Consider the following 21,781-nt stretch of genomic DNA (forward strand, 5'->3'; position numbering starts at 1 on the left):
TCCCCATATATTCCCTGTTACTCCCTGCGTGGAGATTGACCCTGTTACAGTAAATCCCCCTTGTTATTTAACCCTGTACTGGCTGCTCTTTGTTTCTCTGTCACTGCATCTAAAGTATCTGTGTTACAGCATCCTGAAGGCTCCCATATCTGCCATGTTAGATCTGCTATAAACCGACAGAAAGTCGTCAACTTCACAATAGACTGAAATAGTACAGGATTGTGTTATATTGAAAAGGAAATTAAACAATCACAGGTAGACTGATTAAAACAATCAAAAACATTAAAACATATACTGTACACTGCTCAAAAAAATAAAGGGAACACTCAAATAACACATCCTAGATCTGAATTAATAAAATATTCTCATTGAATACTTTGTTCTGTACAAAGTTGAATGTGCTGACAACAAAATCACACAAAAATCAGCAATGGAAATAACATTTATTAACCAATGGAGGCCTGAATTTGTAGTCACCCCAAAAATTACAGTGGAAAAACTCAGGCTGATCCAACTTTTATGTAATGTCCTTAAAACAAGTCAAAATGAGGCTCAGTATTGTGTGTGGCCTCCACATGCCTGTATGACCTCCCTACAACTGCCTGGGCATGCACCTGATGAGGTTGTGGATGGTCTCCTTTGGGTTCTCCTCCGAGACCTGGACTAAAGCATCGACCAACTCCTGGACAGTCTGTGGTGCAACGTGATGTTGGTGGATGGAGCGAGACATGATGTCCCAGATGTGCTCAATCGGATTCAGGTCTGGGGAACGGGCAGGCCAGTCCACAGCTTCAATGCCTTCATCTTGCAGGAACTGCTGACACACTCCAGCCACATGAGGTCTGGCATTGTCCTGCATTAGGAGGAACCCAGGGCCAACCGCACCAGCATATGGTCTCACAAGGGGTCTGAGGATCTCACCTCGGTACCTAATGGCAGTCAGGCTACCTCTGGCGAGCACATGGAGGGCTGTGTGGCCCCTTCAAAGAAATGCCACCCCACACGATTACTGACCCACTGCCAAACCGGTCATGCTGAAGGATGTTGCAGGCAGCAGATCACTCTCCATGGCGTCTCCAGACTCTGTCATGTCTGTCACATGTGCTCAGTGTGAACCTGCTTTCATCTGTGAAGAGCACAGTGGCAACTTTGCCAATCCTGGTGTTCTGTGGCAAATGCCAAGCGTCCTGCACTGTGTTGGGCTGTAAGCACAAACCCCATCTGTGGATGTTGGGCCCTCATGCCACCCTCATGGAGTCGGTTTCTAACCAATTGTGCAGACATACGCACATTTGTGGCCTGCTGGAAGTCATTTTGCAGGGCTCTGGCAGTGTTCCTCCGGTTCCTCCTTGCACAAAGGTGGAGATAGCGGTCCTGCTGTTGGGTTGTTGCCCTCCTATGGCCCCCTCCACGTCTCCTGGTGTACTGGCCTATCTCCTGGTAGCGCCTTCAGCCTCTGGAAACTACACCACAGCAAACCTTCTTGCCACAGCTCGCATTGATGTGCCATCCTGCATGAGCTGCACTACCTGAGCAATTTCTGTGGGTTGTAGAGTCCATCTCATGCTACCACAAGTGTGAAAGCACAACCAACAGTCAAAAGTGACCAAAACATCAGCCAGAAAGCATTGGTACTGAGATGTGGTCTGTGGTCCCCACCTGCAGAACCACTCCTTTATTGAGGGTGTCTTGATAATTGCCAATAACTTCCCTCTATTATCTATTCCATTTGCACAACAGCGTGTGAAATTGATTGTCAATCAGTGTTGCTTCCTAAGTGGACAGTTTGATTTCACAGAAGTTTGATTTACTTGGAGTTATACTCTGTTGTTTAAGTGTTCCTTTTATTTTTTTGAACAGTGTATATATATAGATCTTGATGATATACATGCCCAAGTGCATTCAATGTGGCAAAGCATTCTTCATTCAACCCCAATAATAACCTCATTGATAACATGCCAAGGTGTGTAGAGCACCTGTATTTCTACAGATGGTGCTCATTCGCAATATTGAATAAATTGAGATGTTTTGAACATTTATTTTCAATTTTTTCTTTATTTTCTTATCATTAACATGTCTATCAATCCTGTGATTTGCACAATTACACAAATATTTCTTGTATTTTCAATTTCAAGGTATATATATAATTACTAGTGATGAGCGAGCATGCTCGCCACTGCTCGGTACTCGCCCGAGCATCTCAGTACTCGAGATGCTCGGAGCTCGCCGAGTACTTTCGAGATGCTTGGGCAGGAGCTTGGGTCCTCGTCCTGCATGTTTGGCGCTATTTAGATCACCAATCATGCAGGGATTGTCTGCCACTCACTGTAATGTCACAGCCATGGTGGTTGTGGCATTACAGTGATTGCCCAAATCGTTGGGAACAGTGCTCACAGTGAAACATGAAAAGCCGGCAATTCATCAGCGGCATACACCGGTACCCGACAATTTAGAACAGAAAGAATAGAGCATCACACATAGATTAGATAGATAGAAACATGTCAGTCACATATATAATAAGTACAGTGACAGTGTTGGTTACTGTACTTGTTATTTAGTGTTAAAATAGAGGATTTATAAAAAAAAAAATAATAGTGTTTTCATGCACCCGTCGCTTTAAAAAAGCTGGCCGGCAATTCTTCAGCGGCATACATCGGTACCCGACAATTTAGAACAGAAAGAATAGAGCATCACACATAGATTAGATAGATAGAAACATGTCAGTCACATATATAATAAGTAGAGTAACAGTGTTGGTTACTGTACTTGTCATTTAGTGTTAAAATAAAGGATTTATTAAAAAAAAAAAATTGGCGTAGAGTTCCCCCTAATTTTAGTCTCTAGCAGAGGTTAAGCAGACGGCTGGGGCAGATGTTTGAAGCCTGGGAAGGGGATAATACCCACGGAGCTTACCAAGGCTACTAATATCAGCCCCCAGATGAATACCTAGCCTTTACTAGCTATTAAAATGGGGGACCCCAAAAAAAATGACGTGGGGTCCCCCCTATTTTAATAGCTAGCAAAGGCTAGGCAGACAGCTGGGTGCTGATATTAATAGCCCAGGAAGGGTGCCATGAATATTGGCCCACTCCCAGGCTAGAAACACCAGCCGTCAGCCGCCACAGAAATGGCGCATCCATAGGATGCGCCAATTCTGGCACTTAGCCTCGCTCTTCCCACTGCCCTGTAGCGGTGGCAGTGGGGTAATAGGGCTGGGGTTGATGTCAGCTTATAATGCCAGCTGACATCAAGCCCAGGTTAGTAATGGAGAGGCGTCTATAAGACACCCCCATTACTAACCCCATAGTCAAAGTTAAAAAAAAAACACAAACACCCAGAATAAAGTCCTTTAATTGAAATAAACACACAATTCTTTATTGTTCTAAATTAAACCATACTTACCATCACGCCCATTCCAGCTGAAGCCAATGTCTTCTGCAATAAAAGTAAAATAATAAACCAACATCATCCTTACCTTTCCATGGTTCCCACTACGGCTCCAGCTCTGCTACATTCACATGACAGGCTGGATCGCAGCCGAAAGCTGCCATCCAGCTTTCCATGCCGCAGACACTGAGAAGCGCAGGCATGCTTGCGCTCCTCAGTGTCTGGCTGTGACGGCATAAAGATGAGCCGAGGTCATGTCCAATGAACTCAGCTCACAAGCATGCCTGCGCTTCTCAGTGTCTGTGGCATGGAAAGCTGGATGGCAGCTTTCGGCTGCGATCCAGCCTGTTATGTCAATGTAGCAGAGCTGGAGCCGTCATGGGAACCATGGAAAGGTAAGGATGATGTTGGTTTATTATTTTACTTTTATTGCAGAAGACATTGGCTTCAGCTGGAATGGGCTTGATGGTAAGTATGGTTTAATTTAGAACAATAAAGAATTGTGTGTTTATTTCAATTAAAGGACTTTATTCTGGGTGTTTGTGTTTTTTTTAACTTTGACTATGGGGTTAGTAATGGAGGTGTCTTATAGATGCCTCTCCATTACTAACCTGGGCTTGATGTCAGCTGACATTATAAGCTGATATCAACCCCAGCCCTATTACCCCACTGCCACTGCTACAGGGCAGTGGGAAGAGCGAGGCTAAGTGCCAGAATTAGCGCATCCTATGGATGCGCTATTTCTGGGGCGGCTGACGGCTGGTGTTTCTAGCCTGGGAGGGGGCCAATATTCATGGCACCCTTCCTGGGCTATTAATATCAGCCCCCAGCTGTCTGCCTAGCCTTTGCTAGCTATTAAAATCATTGGGACCCCATGTCATTTTTTTGGGGGTCCCGCATTTTAATAGCTAGTAAAGGCTAGGTATTCAGCTGGGGGATGATATTAGTAGCCTGGGAAGCTCCGTGGGTATTACCCCCTTCCCAGGCTTCAAACATCTGCCCCAACCGTCTGCTTAACCTCCGCTAGAGACTAAAATTACAGGGAACCCCACGCCAAAAGTATCGGAACTCAGCATCGGAACTCCGATACCGCGAATATCGGTCGATACCCGATATTTCAGTATCGGAATGCTCAGCACTACTCATCACTAATAATTATGGTAAAACACACGGAATCATGCAATCGTTTTCCTTGTTCTTAGTGATATTTTCACATTGTAGATTCAGACTGAAGGCAGCAAAACCTTGAAGGAACAAATATTGAAGCAAGCAGTAAAAAATACATGAAATATGCCAAAATAAACATTAGACTATAGATTCCTCTAATTATTTTCCTCTTATTTAGATGAAGAAATGGATCCAATTGGATAAAACACATTAGGTGGGCTATGCTGCTGGAGCAATCAAATTCTTCAATAATGATGATAAAGTTTATTTATTATTTAGACATTTGTTTTTTTTTCACTTAATAAAGATGTCGGTACGGCGTTGAAGTACACTGTGAATAAAAAACATTGTTATCTTCATTGTTTAATTAATTTAATTATTCTAGCAGCGCAGCCCAGCTAACGAGTTTTATCTACTTGGATCCCTTTTACTCTAATGCCAGCTTTTTATCCCGTGGGCATTGTCTCAAGTGGCTTCATTAAGTACAGAAGTCACCTGAAAAGGGTTCCAATGAGCAGGTATACATCAAAAAGACTTGATTTGTGGGGTCAACGGATGTTTAAAACTGTTTGAGACCATCAAGTGTATGTTGCAAAAACAGTGTTGGTATACAGTTTCATACAGTACTGAGCTCTAAAACACTACTGTTTCAAGTGAGAATGTGGCAATAACCACTCAACTAAGCAAAAAGAAATTACAGTCCATCATTACGTTAAGACATGAAGGTCAATCAATCCGAAAATTGCTAAAGCCTTGAGGATATCCTCAAGTGCAGTCATGAAAACCATTAATTATCATGATGAAACTATCTCTCAGGAGGACAGCCTCAGGAAAGAAAGACCAAAAAATACTTTTGTTGCAAAGGATAGGTTCATCAGAGTTACCAGCCTCATGATCTGCAAATTGACAGCACCTCAGATAACAGTTTAATTTGGCCGAAGAAACACAAGAACTGGACATTAAATCACTGGAAATATGTTCTGTGGTCTAATGAGTCAAAATTTTAGATTTTTAGTACCAACTGCCAGACGTGTGATGTCCACAGTAGAGCATGGAAGGGGATGTTTGATGGTGTGGAGGTGCATTGCTGATGACACTGTTGGTGATTTATTCCAAACTTATGGCACACTTAGCCAGCATAACTACCATCACCATCTGTTTTGCACTTACTGAGACCATCATTAGGGTTGCTACAGGACAAGGACAAACCTACAAGCTTTGTAAGGGCAATGTCATGAAGAAGGCGAGGGAATGAGTGCTGCATCGGATGACATGGCCTCTACAATTACTCAACCTCAACCAAATTGATATGGATTGAGATGAGTTGGACCACAGACTGAAGGCAAAACAGCCATCTAGTGCTCAGCACCTCTTGGGACTACTTTTAGGCTGGAAAGCCATACCAGGTGATTAACTGATGAAGATGCTCGAGAAAATGCCAAGGTGATATAAATCTCACATCAGAGTAAAAAGGAGGGGGGGTACCTTGAGGAATCTAAAGATTATCACATATTCTGGTATGTTTCACACTTGTTTCTGTACTCCTTGTTTCTAAACTTGTTTCTTTGCAATTTTGTTGCTTGCAGTCTGAATAAACAATGTGCACATTCCAATAAGAACAAGGAAAACCATTGCATGAATAGGTGTATCCAAACTTTTGACTGGTATATACTGTATATAGCGTGTGTGTAAATCACCTCACTTTTTCCCAAAAGTAAACTGCAAATAGTAATATAAAAAAAACATAGTTTGTATTGCCACTTGTATAATCGTGCCACGTGTATAATCGTGCAAACAAAAAAATTATAAAAATATATGCTTTAATGTGAAATGCTGAATACCAAGAAGATTGAATTTGAGTCGAATTTCCTGAAATTTGTGGTTTCATGCAAATGTAAACATTTTGAAATTTGATTTATGGTTGAAAAAGGAAAAAACTTGCCTGGCACCATTTTCCCACACTGCTGAAGCATGCCATAGCTGCTAAGCATCATTTTGCATTGTCGTGTGGGTCTCCCCATAATGCTCAGCAGCTATGACATCTTACGGATTATTATTTCAAGTACAGTGGTGATCAGTACCACAGCCATTACAGATCAGCTGTTCCCAGTGGAGCTTTATTTGTATGGCAGAGTAAATTTCCATCTGGAATTGTGTACATCAGTCTTAATGAAGGCACCAGTGGAGTAACATGCACTTAATTTTTGTGTCTCTTAATGAATTAGCCACATCCACATCTTACAGATGCTGTACAGCTGTGTCAGGGACTGGAGTACATTTCTGGTATGACTTACCCCACTTTGGAGGCGTAAATTAAACCTGAAATATACTCCAGTCCCTAAAACAGGAGCACAGAAGTCATAAGATATGTCTAATACATTAAGAGGTGTATGGTTCTTAATGGTTTTAGTGCATCTTATGCTATTGGTTTCGTCATTAGGACTAGAGTACACAAGGCCAGTCTTAATAAATTGGGCCAATGGTGTTGGTTGACAGCCTTCATATTTTACCTTATGATTTTATTTAGTTTCCAGTTTTACGTCTTCCTTCATTTCACTCATTGACATCTTTTACATCCACAAAATGCTTTCATTGGTCACATTTTACTCTTATTCTTCAATTTTGATGAATTTTCCAGGCAAGCTTTGACACATGTCATCCGAACTCATGCTCCACCCATTTTTGGAAAGCTGGCTTAGACTGGAGTAAAAATGGCAGAAGCTGCAAAACCTTTGGACAATCTTAGGTTGAACAAAACTTTTGCAACATTTCAAGAAAACTGGCAAACACACCTAGATGAACAGGGCCTCATGTGATTAGACTGGGATTATTTTTTGTATTTTGGATCATAAGTGATTTTCACAATTTGCAACTTGATTTTTTATTCAGTTCTTTTAATTATACAGAATGATGATCAGAAAATGGAGCAGGTTCAACCACAGTATCAATCCAAGGACAGTAATCTTTTGAAAAGAGTCAATGCATTAGAAGTTGTAAGTACAGCTTTGTCTATTTAATGAAAAATATCTTTTTAAAGAACAGAGAATATTGTGGATCATTACGCTACAAAATGGTAAAAAAATGGATATGCAACAATGTTTTTGACATAAAAATGTCATTAGGGTAACATGTACTAACAAACACAATACAGTACTTTTGCTGATTTATGCATAATTTTTAACATACTTTTTAAATAAGCATAAAAAAATCTTAAACATCTGTGTATAATTATAAATGAATGAAGAAGAAAATGCATTTCACATATATTTAAAGTTTGTGTCAACCATGTACAAACGAAGCGCATATGTTTGCAAAGTGGGATATTTTTCTGACACATTTCTGCCATACTGATGAAAATTTTTGGTAATTTACTCTTGTTTCATCACAAAAAGTATACTTTGACTGAAAGCAAGGAGACATTTATGTCCGCTTTGATCTCTTGCTTAAATGGATAATTCTTGTGAAAAGAAACATTTAAATAGTGATGAGCAAATGTGCTCGGTGATTCGGATATCACTCGAGCATCTGGGTGTTCGATGTGCTCTGCACTCGTTCAGCATTGGCTGGTGCTCGGATTTAATGCTTGAATTCCCGCCCATCATGTTTGGCACCTGTTACACAGCCAATAAATATGCGGGGATGGCCTGCCAATTACTGTAATTCCATAGCCATTTTGGTAGTGACATTACAGTGATTAACTGGCCGCATTACCTCATCAGAGGATATAAAAGATCGACGCCTCCATGTTCGGCACACTGATGTCATTGCACAGCTCAGGGACAGTTGTGTTTGGACGGAGTAGCTGTCAAGGACTGTGTGTGCACAGTTTAAGGAATCAGTGTCCTCTAGTAGTGATTCTGTTGCTGATGCTGAACCATCATATTAAAAGTCCTTCTAAGGGCTAATCTTTTGTTTTGCTGTTTCCATGCATTACATTCTGTATTTAGCCTAGGGACAACTGTTGGAGCAAAGAGAGTGGCTGAATACAGCCTCTAGGTAGGGCTTAGGGCTTTGCAGTCTGTTGCTAAATATATAACTGCTGCAGTTGACCACTGTGACAACACAGCATTTAATCTTAATTATGCCAGATGTATATTTTCAGTAGGCTAGGAGACATAGACTATTGTTCATATGAGTCTGAAAGTTGACTCTTGAATTGATGTGTTTTTCCTCAGTGGGTCAAGAAGCATAGGCTATTGTCTGAACTTTTGACTTAATTTGATATTAGTCAATTGTTGAATGGCTGCAGTTTACCTCTTACATCAGCTTCTATACACTGTGTGCAGAATTATTAGGCAAGTTGTATTTTAGAGGATTATTTTTATTATTGATCAACAACTATGTTCTCAATCAACCCAAAAGACTCATAAATCCAAACTTAATATTTTTGGAAGTTGGAGTGTTTTTTATTTAGATTTGGCTATCTTAGAAGGATATATGTTTGTGCAGGTAACTATTACTGTGCAGAATTATTAGGCAACTTAATAATAACCAAATATAATCCCATCTCACTTGTTTATTTTCACCAGGTAAACAAATATCAGTGCACAAAATTTAGAAATAAACATTTATGACATGCAAAAACAAAAAACAAAAAAATTAGTGATCAATATAGCCACCTTTCTTTATGATGACACTCAGCAGCCTTCCATCCATAGATTCTGTCAGTTGCTTGATCTGTTTTCGATCAACATTGCGTGCAGCAGCCACCACAGCCTCCCAGACACTGTTCCGAAAGGTGTACTGTTTTCCCTCCCTGTAGATCTCACATTTTATGATGGACCACAGGATCTCTATGGGGTTCAGATCAGGTGAACAAGGGAGCCATGTCATTATTTTTTCTTCTCTTAGACCTTTACTGGCCAGCCACGCTGTGGAGTAGTTGGATGCATGTGATGGAGCATTGTCCTGCATGAAAATCATGTTTTTCTTGAACGATACTGACTTCTTCCTGTACCACTGCTTGAAAAAGTTGTCTTCCAGAAGCTGGCAGTAAGTCTGGGAGTTGAGCTTCACTCCATCCTCAAACCGAAAACGTCCCACAAGTTCATCTTTGATGATACCAGCCCATACCAGTACCCCACCTCTACCTTGCTGGCGTCTGAGTCGGAGTGGAGGTCTCTGCCCTTTAGTGATCCAGCCTCTGGCCCATCCATCTGGCCCATCAAGAGTCACTCTCATTTCATCTGTCCATAAAACCTTTGAAGAATCAGTCTTAAGATATTTCTTGGCCCATTCTTGACGTTTTATCTTATGTTTCTTGTTCAAAGGTGGTAGTTTTTCAGCCTTCCTTAACTTGGCCATGTCCCTGAGTATCACACAGCTTGTCCTTTTTGATACTTCAGTAACGTTGCAGCTCTGAAATATGGCAAAACTGGTGGCAAATGGCATCTTGGCAGCTTCACGCTTGATTTTCCTCAATTCATGGGCAGTTATTTTGCGCCTTTTTTGGCCAACACGCTTCTTGCGACCCTGTTGGCTATTTGCCATGAAACGCTTGATTGTTCGGTGACCACACTTCAAAAGTTTGGAAATTTCAAGACTGCTGCATCCCTCTGCAAGACATCTCACAATTTTGGACTTTTCAGAGCCCGTCAAATCTCTCTTCTGACCCATTTTGCCAAAGGAAAGGAAGTTGCCTAATAATGAAGCACACCTTATATAGGGTGTTGATGTCATTAGTCAACACCCCTCCTCATTACAGAGATGCACATCACCAGATTTACTTAATTGGTAGTTGGCTCTCAAGCCTATGCGGCTTGGAGTAGGACATCATGTATAAAAAGTATCATGTGATCAAAATACTCATTTGCCTAATAATTTTGCACACAGTGTAGTTTATTGTATTGCTATTCTTGGAGGACAAGGAAGCAGGGTCATTGAACAAACAATGTTTGCTAATACGGTGATTACCCATTGTATAAGTCCATGTAGCTTGTTGACTTGCAAACAGTGAAGGACAAATTATGCCGATTGATTAAATACTCAAACAATGAGAGTTGACCTTATCCCACCTTCCCCATGACCTGTGGATGATGACCTGAAGGATAGTTGTGAACTATAAAAGGGGATCTGCCTCTATTCGCCAGTCAGAGACTCTACAGAACAGCAGCCAGGACACCATGGCTCCAACAAGAGGGACACAAATTTGATATTCTACAGGATGCCAGCCTAAGGGACAACAGACCTAGCAGGAACAATATAGATCTCCTCCATTGAAGATCACTGAACTTATGGAGACATTTGGGGAAGCCAGGTTGGGAACCTTCGGTCACCTTGCACATTGAGACTTTTGGGGAAGCCAGGTTGGGACCCTCCGGTCACCTGGCCCCATGGAGATGTTTAGAGAAGCCAAGTTGGGACCCTCTGGTCATCTGGTCCCATGGAGACATTCAGAGAAGCCAGGTTGAGACTCTCCAGTCACCGAGCCACGTACCTCAATGCACTGTCAGCTTCCTAAGCTTGTCATTACCTCCTCTCTGTAGGCACCCACCAAAGCGGAGTGCCACTGGTGATGGTAGTCGGCCCTGGAAGCCCCCAAGTCCCAGCGGCTCTAATCCTGGTGATTCAGCGGAAGGATAAGACTCCATAATTTGCACCATCTTGGTTATTTGTTGGGACTGTTCTATATGTTATTGTTGGTTGGTGGTTCAATAAAGTATTGCCACACTGTTTTACCCTCATCCTTTGTTGTCTGATTAGCATTGTGCCCACTTGAAAGAAGAGCGGCTCTGGCCATGCGGTCTCAGGCCAGCGGATGAGAGCACCCACTAACCTTGTGTCTCCACACTTGATGGCATCAGTGGGATACTACTCAGCCCAGCGGATATGGGGGAGCTGCAGGGGACTGGTGTTCATAGACACCATCCAAGGGTTCCGCAACCATGGAGTCATATAGACAGACCCCACAGACCATAGGTGAGGCATACACAGCAGGTTTAGAACACTAACGTGTCCAACTCCAACGGCTCGGCCTTGGGAAGAGGTCCGGAGTGGATGTATAACTGCAACAAGAAATGGCAACTACAGGAGTTGTGCCAGCTTCAACAGATTGAATACCAGGCCACCAACACACGGTCTGGTTTGGTCCAGGGTCCACAGGACATGGAGGACGCCATGTGTGGACCCAACGGATATGAGTCAGTTCTCGTCGATTACGTGAGGAGTAACCCAGGTCAAGTCCCTAGAAGTTGCAGCTGCTCTAATCCTGGCAAGCTACTGGAAGGTTGAGACGCTGTAATTTGCACCATCTTGTGTTGGGACTGTTCTATATATTTTTTGTTTGTTTGGTGGTTCAATAAAGTATTGCCACACTGTTTTACCCTGACCCTTTGTTGTCTGAGTAGTATTCTGCTGATGGGAAAGGAGAGAGGATGTTCAGTGGGATGAGGCCTGGTCCATGCTAAAGACAGCTGGGCAAGTGGATGAGAGCACCTATTTACCTCCATGTGTCCACAGCCACATTTTTTTTGTCCCAGCACAGCATTCAGCTCTCCCTACCCCAGGCCCTGGGACGAAAAAGAAAGTTCACAGCCACCCACCCACAGGCCCAAACACTAAACTCGCATATTTACAGGCTGCTTGCCATGGAAATGTTGACATCTAGGCTTGTGGACACAGAGGATTTCCGCTGACTCATGGTGGCAGCCATCCCTCGGTACTTGGTCACAAGCCGCCATTATTTCTCCCTGTGTGTTGTCCCTGCCTTGTAGCAGCACTTTTCCAGGAATATAACCCATGCACTTACCAACACACTTAGTAGAATTACATAGACATACATGGGTCTCACAGAATGGGTCTTGCATGTCCCATATCATGATGTATTTTTATATATTGTATGTCATTTGCACCACTTGTGCACCAATTATTATACACGGATCTAATAAAATTATTTTTATATTATGAAATTTGGGCTTTGGATTGTGGTTGTTTCGTTTGAAGATCCCAATTCTATGCCTACTTAAACAGTTGTGCTGACAATTAAACATGAAGCTTTGCATGCAGACCAGATGGAGGAAGACATGAGACAGGGAGATACAACCCAGCCCAGCCTCATCTCAAGTACTCAGTGTGAATTGGGTAACAATGAGGAGGTGGAGGCTGAGGAGAGGAGGAACAGGAGCTGGTTGCTAGCACAACAGAGGATAGTACTCACACAATCTGTGTCCTGTCTCTCCTATGTGCGTTGGCTGAAGAGGGGAATGAGGAGGAAGAGAATGAGAAGGAATAGATGGCGAGTCATCATCATGGCTGAGACAGGGAAGTGTTGGCTGTAGGGAGCTTGGCACATATATCTTACTTTATGTATCGCTGACTTTCCAGTGACCCTCGCATTATATTCATCTTGGCCAAATAGAGTCCTGGTTGTTCAACCGTCTAGACCCACGCTACAAGGAGAACTTTACAACTCTCATTCCTGAGGCAGAGAGGTCTACTAAATGGTGCTCTACCAGAAGATCATTGTGGAAAACATGTTGAAAAAATTAATTCCCTTCAGACTACTCTAGCGGCAGGGGGCAGGCTTCCTTGCCCAACCAAGGAGGAGAGGTGAGGAAGACACACACTAGGTACAGCAGAGGCAGGGGTACACTGTTAAAGGCCGGGGCCAATTTCTTGACACCCTTCCAGTGTCCATGACCTGATGACCAGGTATTTTTGACAAGAAGGGAAACATTTTCAAACATGGTCAAGTAATACCTGGCCGACCAAACCAGTGTACTCCCTAATTCCTCTGCGACCTTCAACTATTGGGTCTCAAAGCTGGACACCTGGCATGAGCTGTCCCGCTATGCCTTGGAGGTGTTGTGCTGCCCTGCCGCTAGCGTCTTTTCTGGGGTGGATTTTTAGTGCCACCTGGGAGGGGGGTCATAATAGATAGGTGCTTTCACCTGTCAGCAGAAAATGCTGACAGGCTCACTCTGATAAAAATGAGCAAAGCCTGGATTATCCCCAACTTTTTCACAGCACCAGATGACAGCAGCACATAAAGTGTTTTAATCTTCAATATTTGAATGAGGCGTTCCAGTTGTTGCCTTCAAGGTTCTATGGATGACCCTGATTATAATTTTTTTCTGGCTTTGCACTGTGTGCAGAGCCTTTATGAGTGTAGGTAGGCTGCATCCGGGAAAAATGCTTGGATTTTCCATTGACTCCCATTATACTCGTTATTCAAAACTAGCATTAGGAATTGCTCGGTTCGAGTAACGAGCATCCGAGCATTTTAGTGCTCGCTCATCCCTACATTTAAAGTTATTGTTTATTTTATAGTAAATTGTCAAATATTTTGAAGTAATAATCCCTGAAAAAAGTAACATGTATATATATATTCATTCTAAAATATATTTTAGAATATAAAATCAATGACAAAGGCACTTTCAAACCAAGGAGAAGACATGAAATCTCTGCTGGCCCAGCTGAAAACTAATGGAATAAAGGTATATATGCTTCAATGTAAATATATACATTTTTATAATTGTTTAAATTCAATTAATCAAACAGTACAACTATATAATTTTTAAATGCTTTGTTTCATAAAGATGGAAGCCCATGGGTTTGACATTTTTAACCTCTAATAATCAATTTTTATTACTGAAATAAGCTACATATGGCCAACAATTTCCCATGCATCCATGCTCACAAATGAATTGTAGCATTATTACATCACGGCTATTCAAATGAATCTGATACTGTAATACATAGCTGGGCCAAATCTAACAGAGCAAGATCTACTGTATTGTAGAAGCTTGTCATTGTGACTAATATAGTGAATATAATGAGTGTTGTGATGTAGAACAACCACAAATATAGCACCATTTCATCTTAAATGGCCGGCGCCCCTGGCTGTGACAGCCGGAGCCCCGCGATCACTTAAGCCAAGCTCCTGCCGTAAATTGTATGGGCACAGCTCTTGTACCCCGCACAATCGCCATGATGTAACTGTATGTCATTGGTCAGTAACCCTTTCCCGACCATGAAGTATAGCTACAGGTGCATCTCACAAAATTAGAATATTATCAAAAAGTTAATTTATTTCAGTTCTTCAATACAAAAAGTGAAACTCATATATTATATAGAGTTATTACAAACAGAGTGATCTATTTCATTGTTTATTTCTGTTAATGTTGATGATTATGGATTATAGCCAATGAAAACATAAATGAAATAATTAACAAAAATCACCTGCAAAGGCTTTCTAGACGTTTAAAAAGGTCCCTTAGTCTGTTTCAGTACGCTCCACAATCATGAAGAAGACTGCTGACTTGACAGATGTCCAGAAGGCAGTCATTGACACACTCCACAAGGTCCCAGAGTTCCAATTTTCATTTGGAAATCAAGGTCCCAGAGTCTGGAGAAAGAGTGGAGAGGCACACAAACCAAGCTGATTGAGGTCTAGTGTGAAGTTTCCACATTCAGTGATGGCATGGGGAGCAATGTTATCTGCTGGTGTAGGTCTACTGTGTTTTATCAAGACCAAAGTCAGCGCAGCCATCTACCAGGAAATTTAAGAGCATTTCATGCTTCCCTCTGCAGATAACCTTTTTAGAGATGGAAATTTCATTCTCCAGCAGGACTTGGCACCTGTCCACACTGCCTAAAGTACCAATACCTGGTTTAAAAACAACTGTATCAATGTGCTTGATTGTCCAGCAAACTCACCTGACCTTAACCCCATAGACAATCTATGGGGTATTGTCAAGAGGAAGATGAGAGACACCAGACCCAACAATGCAGGCGACTTGAAGGCTGCTGTAACATACCTGGCGGCGTCCTTGCATAGTGGTCCATCTCCCACTGTGCAAGAGCGCGTACTTGATCTCCAGTCCAGGGTGTCTCTCTGGCTTCCCTCCATGCTGTCTGTTTGCTTCTGTGTCTGCTGCTTAAGGGCGGCGCCCGATCACTTCCTGCTTTTTGTACCTGCTGCAGGCACACCCCTTGTGCGTCCTCAGCCTATTGCTGTCTATCACCTGGTATTTAAATCAGCTGCCCCAATTAACTGATGCCTGAGCATCTTGCCCTGTCAGTTGGCTTTTGTCTCTGACATGCCAGGTCCTGTCTATGTTACCTGCCTTGCGGTATCAGTTCCCGTGTCTGAACTGAGTCCTGTCTATGTCTCCTGCCTTGCGGTATCAGTTCCCGTGTCTGAACTGAGTCCTGTCTATGTCTCCTGCCTTGCGGTATCAGTTCCCGTGTCTGAACTGAGTCCTGTCTTTGTCTCCTGCCTTGCGGTATCAGTTCCCATGTCTGAACTGAGTCCTGTCTTTGTCTCCTGCCTTGCGGTATCAGTTCCCGTGTCTGAACTGAGTCCTATCTATGTCTCCTGCCTTGCGGTATCAGTTCCCGTGTCTGAACTGAGTCCTGTCTGTGTTCTCTTGTCTGCCTATCCTGGAGGCTGTATTTCCAGGCCTGTCTGAACACGCTCCTAGCCTGTTCCTCCCGCCTTCTAGGGGCCGATTACCTAGATCCGTTCCTGTATCTTGTCTGTCCTGTCTGAACACGCTCCTAGCCTGTTCCTCCCGCCTTCTGGGGGCCGTATTCCCAGACCCGCTCCTGTATTCCGCTGCAGTGTCGGTCTCCTCCGTACACTCAGTTCCAGTCTGAACTCTCTCCTATCCTTTACCTGTTTTGCCTCTATGTCTGTTCCCTTCCTTTTTCTGCAGAGTCTGAACTCGTACCTAACTCCTGCTCGTTGTCACTGTACTTCCGTTTGTGAGTTTGTGGTCCACTCGCTACTTCTCTGCAAGTACCCTGTGGGTATCTGGTTCTGCCTTTCCCTTCTAGTCTGTTCCGTGTGAACAGAGCCCTGTTCCCACCGCGTCTGCGGTTTTCGCTTTGCTCAGCTCTGTCCGCCGCGTCTGAGGTTTTCGCTTTGCTCAGCTCTGTCCGCCGCGTCTGCGGTTTTCGCTTTGCTCAGCTCTGTCCGCCGCGTCTGCGGTTTTCGCTTTCCTCAGCTCTGTCCGCCGCGTCTGCGGTTTTCGCTTTGTTCAGCTCTGTCCGCCGCGTCTGCGGTTTTCGCTTTGCTCAGCTCTGTCCGCCGCGTCTGCGGTTTTCGCTTTGCTCAGCTCTGTCCGCCGCGTCTGCGGTTTTTGCTTTGCTCTGCTCTGTCCGCCGCGTCTGCGGTTTTCGCTTTGCTCAGCTCTGTCCGCCGCGTCTGCGGTTTTCGCTTTGCTCAGCTCTGTCCGCCGCATCTGCGGTTTTCACTTTGCTCGGCCCTGTCCGCCGCGTCTGCGGTTTCGAATTTGTCTCCCAGTCTGTACTGGAACCTACCCAGCCTGCGCTCTAGTCTGCCTGTTCCAGTATTCCCCGGTGTGGGTCAACAGCCGTGTCCGGAGTCTGACCTGGAGTAGACCCTGGTTCCTCTGCTCGGTTCCTCCCTGGTGCACTGGCGTCGTATGCTGTCGTGCGACCTTGGTCGGATCGGGCAGATACTTAGTTACGCCCCTCCAGGCACTCTCCGGTTCATGGCACAGTGGAATCACTACATAAACACGCACACGCCAGTCAGTCCGGGCGTGTGCATTACAGCTGCTATCAAAGCAACCTGGGCTTCCATAACACCTCAGCAGTGCCACAGGCTGATCGCCTCCATGCCACACAGCATTGATGCAGTAATTGATGCAAAAGAAGCCCCGACCAAGTATTGAGTGCATTTTCAGAACATACATTTCAGTAGGCCAACATTTTGGATTTTAAAAACATTTTTGCTGTTGTTATAAAGTATTCTAATTTACTGAGATAATGACTTTTGTGTTTTCATTGACTGTAAGCCATAATCATCAATATTAACAGAAATAAGCACTTGAAATAGATCACTCTGTTTGTAATGACTCTATAATACTTTTTGTATTGAAGAACTGAAATAAATTAACTTTTTGATGATATTCTAATTTTGTGAGATGCACCTATATGTCAAATATAATGAAGGGGTTATGCTAAGAAAGTTTCTGATAATTAAAGAAGCACTGCCATCAAAATTTGTATCCTCTTAATACATTGCAGTCATCATATTATTTAGCACTGTGTACTTACAATTGCTCATTTAGCCTTTCTACCAAGCTAATTCTTCTCTTTTCCGTTAGGTCCATGATATCATGTGATTATAAACAGACTACCTGAATCCTTCCAAGCTCTATGCCGAAACAGGAATTATGTATGAGTCATCATTAGAACTATAATTCTACATCACTGCAAGGTCCCTGGCAGGGTGGAGAAGCGGAGAAGCTGGGTCAGTAGTTGAAGAGTGGAATAATTCAAGATGCAGGGAAAATAGCCATCCCTTTTCTACATAGAGCTAGCCATCCCTTTTCTACATAGAGCTTATAAAGATTCAGCTAGTCAGTTTTTAATCATGTGATGTCATAGACCTAATGGAAAGTAGAATAATTAACTGGGCCGAAAGGCAAAATGAGCAATTGTAAGTACACAGTGCCATATAATATGATGACTACAATATATTAAGAGGATAAAATCTTTGATGGGAGTGCTTCTTTAACAGAGAGGGAAAAGGTAAATAAACATATAGCATAAATGGCATTTTCTCCCTAATAAGGCATAATAGAACATTTTACACGTTTACTACAAATCTATTCCATATATCTATGATTTCTGTAATATCAGTATTTAAAAAAAAATTCAATTTATCCTTACCTTCATAGTTAATTATGTTTCCCCGTTTTTAACTTCAAGGCTATAAAGCAGCAGAATTATGTGAAACAGGCATGTGTAAAGGGATTTTCTGGGAAACAATAAACTTCATAATTTATTTGCTGTTAAAATTATATTGTGTTTCTGAGCTGTTGCATGTGGTCATGTGACATCCTGCTCTTTAAAGGGATTCTGTCAGTAGGATCAACTCTGCAAAAAACTGTTTATATGGGGGTGTATGTCATAGAAAGTTCCGATATCATATTTCAGAAAAATCTACTTTTTATTAATATGTAAATGAGCTGTTAAGATCTATGGTCCAGACACAAATCTCTCTGAAAACATACCTCCTGAGCTTATTTTAAAAGAACGTGGGTGTTACCAGTGTGAGACATGTAATAGCTGACAGTCTGTAATCAGGCACAGCTCTGCAGTGAGATCAGGAGAGCAAAATAAGTATGATTTCATACACTTCTTTATCTTTCATGTCACACGTTACTTTTTAACCATGGAATTCTCTGGAATAAGATATCAGATTGCAGTTATCAAGGTATCATTTTATTCAACTTTCTATGACTTGCTGGCCCAAATAAATGTCTTTGAATTTTTGATCCTACTGACAGTTTCCCTTTAATTCATGATATAGTCAGCAGCTCTCAGAGCAATATGCTCTGATTGGTGATTTGAGGGCATAACCTGTTCTTCAGCTAGTGAGTGACTGGTATGTACAGGTATGGAAAGAGTGCAGAAGCCACAGAAGTAGTACAGGTTAAATAGATACCAATAGTAAGCTTATCAACTAGAAGATGGAGCTGGGAATTCCACAGCACTAGAGTACAGTAAAATAAAGAATTATATTATATGCCTCATTGCTCCACTGCAAATCATAGAGCCAACTTGGTGCCAGTGGCAACACCTGAAGCATTATAGTCGGCAAGAGTATCTCAGGATAGCTCCTACTAGGTGAAATTGGACAAATGTTAGAAGAGAGAAACTTAATAGAAAGGTATCCATTTTGAGACTGCATAGAAGTCTCAAGATGGTGCTTTGTAAATAGAGTGAGAAGGCACTTAGGGTTGGAGTAAGGAAGCTGTGGGATGAATACAGCTGTAGCAAAGAAGCCAGAGCACCCATTCCCTCGGGATATGTATACTAGAGGCACACAGGAAGAGCTTGTAGGAAGTTCAGGATGTAAACAATAACAGACGACAGGATTGCTGCAGGGGGCTGAAAGAAAGCTAAAAAAAATAAGGTGGTAAAGAATGTTTATGGCGTCATTACATGGACAGCCAAGGTTTTCATTCTGCTTTTAGGAGGCCAGGAAAATCACTTTATGATATCTAATTGAGGTAATTTTTTTAATTAAAGGTTGATTTAAAGGGAATTTGTCACCCCCTGGCACTTATCTGACCTCTAATATGAGCATACTAGTGATAGAAATGTAAATCTATACCTACCTGTTTGCCTCATATTAGAGGTCTTGTTGCTGTGAAATGTCTTTTTATTCAATCAAGTTTCCGATGTGTTCCCGTCCCGGGGCCCTGAAGAAATCCCCGCCTACTGTGGTAATTAAAATGTTTCCCACCTCCTCTGTATGTCACAGTGCCCTGTGATGTGCAGTTGCCACAGCCGAATCCGGGCACTGTGACATACAGGAGAGGGGGGAATCATTATAATTACCACAGTAGGCAGGGATTTCTTCAGGGCCCCGGGCCCACAAGCATCAGAATCTTGATTGAATAAAAAGACATTTCACAGCAACAAGACCTCTAATATGAGGCACACAGGTAGGTATAGATTTACATTTCTATCATCTGTATGCTCATATTAGAGGTCAGATAAGTGCCAGGGTGTAACAGATTCCCTTTAAGAAAATCTGTTTATAATATTAGACAAATCAGTAGAATTGTAGAAATATGGTATAAAATAAAAATATAAGACAACATAAAAAATGTATTAGTACTGCATTCCATTCTCAGATTTCAAAGGGTCAACTTCATTTGCAGATGAGCATTGTAATTTATACAGTAATTTGTATTTTATTACATTTTATTACATTTTTCACAGTACGAGAAAGCACTGGAACGACAGTTCAACAATATGACCACAGCGCTGAACAGCCTTCAAAATCGCCTGGAGGAGGTCAGTACAATTTTCTGTGCATGTTCAATTAATTTAATGGAAATTACATGCTTTTTGCTGAAAATGTAATATAGTCTACAATGGATCTACAAAAGCATAAAATAGCCTAGTGTCTTGTAATAAATACTTCCCATTAGAATTCCAATTGTTAGAAGAAGTTCTATTCTACAAATGGTACATAATGTACATAATGTAACTAATTCAACCCTACATGATCTATTTTCTAAATGAGAGGTGGTTTCAAAGTATAAGGTTTTAAAGCAGGGCATGACTTGAGATTGTTCAAACTTTTGGAAGTTGAAACCTTTCCTCCAAGATAAAGTGACAAAAAATGTACTTTTTATACCAGGAATGATATAGGCAAGTAAGGGTATTTTTTCACTTGCCCAAGGTCTACAGTATTTAGTTAAACCATGTAAAATCCATATTTAATATCAATATTTTTTAGGCAAGACTGTATTCTAATCTTAAGGTAAAATTCTGTATTTTTCCCAATGGACATTACATACGTTAAGTCTCTACTTAGCTCTCCAATGGTACTTACATTACATTGTTTTGGATCCAAGTCACAATTTCATGCATTATTCATTTGTCTTATTAAGAATTTTAATCATTCTAAATTATTTTAAAAAGAATTGTATTCACAATTTCCACACAGTATTCTGCACTCGGCTATTCATACTCTGCTAATATTAGTATTATTGTCTGAAATATAAATCCTCACTTTGGACGGCACAACTCCTGTGTCTTCTTCAATGGACCTTCATAAATATTACATTAATGCCAGTCGAACCCACCAATTTAGGTGGGATCAGCACCCCATTTAATGTATATGATGACTCTCCCCACCATTATTTGCCCCTTTAATATTCAGCTAAGCTCACCCTGCATCTCTTGAGACCAAAGCTAGTTTCAATCTCAGTATTTTAACTCTTTGGAATAAAAAGATAAAATCAAAAAGTTAGTTGTGCCCAAAAACGGTACAAGTGAAAACTACAGTTTGTCCCATAAAATAAATACATCACCCAGCTATGTTTACTGAATTTAAGGGTCTCAGAGCATATGGCAAAAAAGTGAAACATTTATTTATTTTTTTGTGTGCAAAAACAATAAATTATCAAAAAAATAATAATATAAAATTAGTATCATAATCATATTGACTTGTAGAAAAAAAGATAAAATGTAAATTTTACTTAATTGTGTATTGTGTTTAAAAAAATAAATAAAATATAAAATGTATATTTTTTGTAAATTTTGCTTCCATGAGAATATAAAAGGGATCAAAAAGCTATATGTGCAACGAAATGGTGCCAATTAACCCTTTCACGACATGTACCATATATGTACAATGCTTCAAGCTGAATTGAGCGGTGACCGAATAAAGATGGGTGCTGTCTCTGATAGCAGTCCATCCCTGCACATTGTAACAGGGGGCATTAAGGCC

General features: G+C 41.7%; 1 protein-coding gene across 2 annotated transcripts in view; it reads left to right on the forward strand.

Annotated features, from left to right (window-relative positions):
• The window catches only part of LOC141154274 (EF-hand calcium-binding domain-containing protein 14-like), a 315,751-nt gene that overhangs the window by 93,476 nt on the left and 200,494 nt on the right, over positions 1-21,781 (forward strand). For both annotated transcript variants that reach the window (XM_073639921.1, XM_073639930.1), the window contains exons 4-6: positions 7,461-7,547; positions 13,902-13,988; positions 20,263-20,337. In XM_073639921.1, the coding sequence (XP_073496022.1) occupies positions 7,461-7,547; positions 13,902-13,988; positions 20,263-20,337 (249 nt within the window). The remainder of the gene's footprint in view (positions 1-7,460; positions 7,548-13,901; positions 13,989-20,262; positions 20,338-21,781) is intronic.

The sequence above is a fragment of the Phyllobates terribilis genome, unplaced genomic scaffold (genome assembly GCF_046119375.1).
Source record: "Phyllobates terribilis strain yellow unplaced genomic scaffold, ASM4611937v1 Scaffold_1__5_contigs__length_1240528914, whole genome shotgun sequence".
Classification (NCBI taxonomy): Eukaryota; Metazoa; Chordata; class Amphibia; order Anura; family Dendrobatidae; genus Phyllobates; species Phyllobates terribilis.